The sequence below is a fragment of the Eimeria mitis genome, genomic scaffold, assembly GCF_000499745.2.
Source record: "Eimeria mitis Houghton genomic scaffold, Emh_scaff2277, whole genome shotgun sequence".
Taxonomy (NCBI): domain Eukaryota; phylum Apicomplexa; class Conoidasida; order Eucoccidiorida; family Eimeriidae; genus Eimeria; species Eimeria mitis.
The window spans coordinates 5187-5494 of NW_013570606.1; the positions used below are offsets into that span (position 1 = coordinate 5187).

The 308-nt window shown below is 41.6% G+C and overlaps 1 protein-coding gene across 1 annotated transcript in view; it reads left to right on the top strand.

The window, feature by feature from the left end:
• Nucleotides 1-172: 172 nt before the first annotated feature.
• The window catches only part of EMH_0051450 (uncharacterized protein), a gene marked incomplete at both ends in the record, with an annotated part of 1257 nt that continues 1121 nt past the window's right edge, over nucleotides 173-308 (top strand). Inside the window, one exon of the mRNA XM_013496752.1 lies at nucleotides 173-307. Coding sequence (XP_013352206.1) covers nucleotides 173-307 — 135 coding nt within the window. The remainder of the gene's footprint in view (nucleotide 308) is intronic.

Genomic DNA, 308 nt, shown 5'->3' on the forward strand with positions numbered 1-308 from the left:
TACAGCTGCAGCATAGAATTGGATGCATTGCTGCTTCTTTTTTTTTCTTTTTCCTTCTCTTTGTTTTTATTTCTTTATATTTATTTATTATTTTATTTTATTTATTTTATTTATTTATTTTGTTTTTATTTTTTGTTTAGGGTGTGCTGACCCTGAAGCTGAAGGAAGACGCATGCAGCGCCATAGACATCGCTTGCCCTGCTGCAGCAGCAGCAGCAGCAGCAGCAGCAGCAGCAGGAGCAGCAGCAGCAGCACCAGCTGTATCAGCAGCAGAAGCAGCAGCACAGGCAGCAACACCACCATATGCA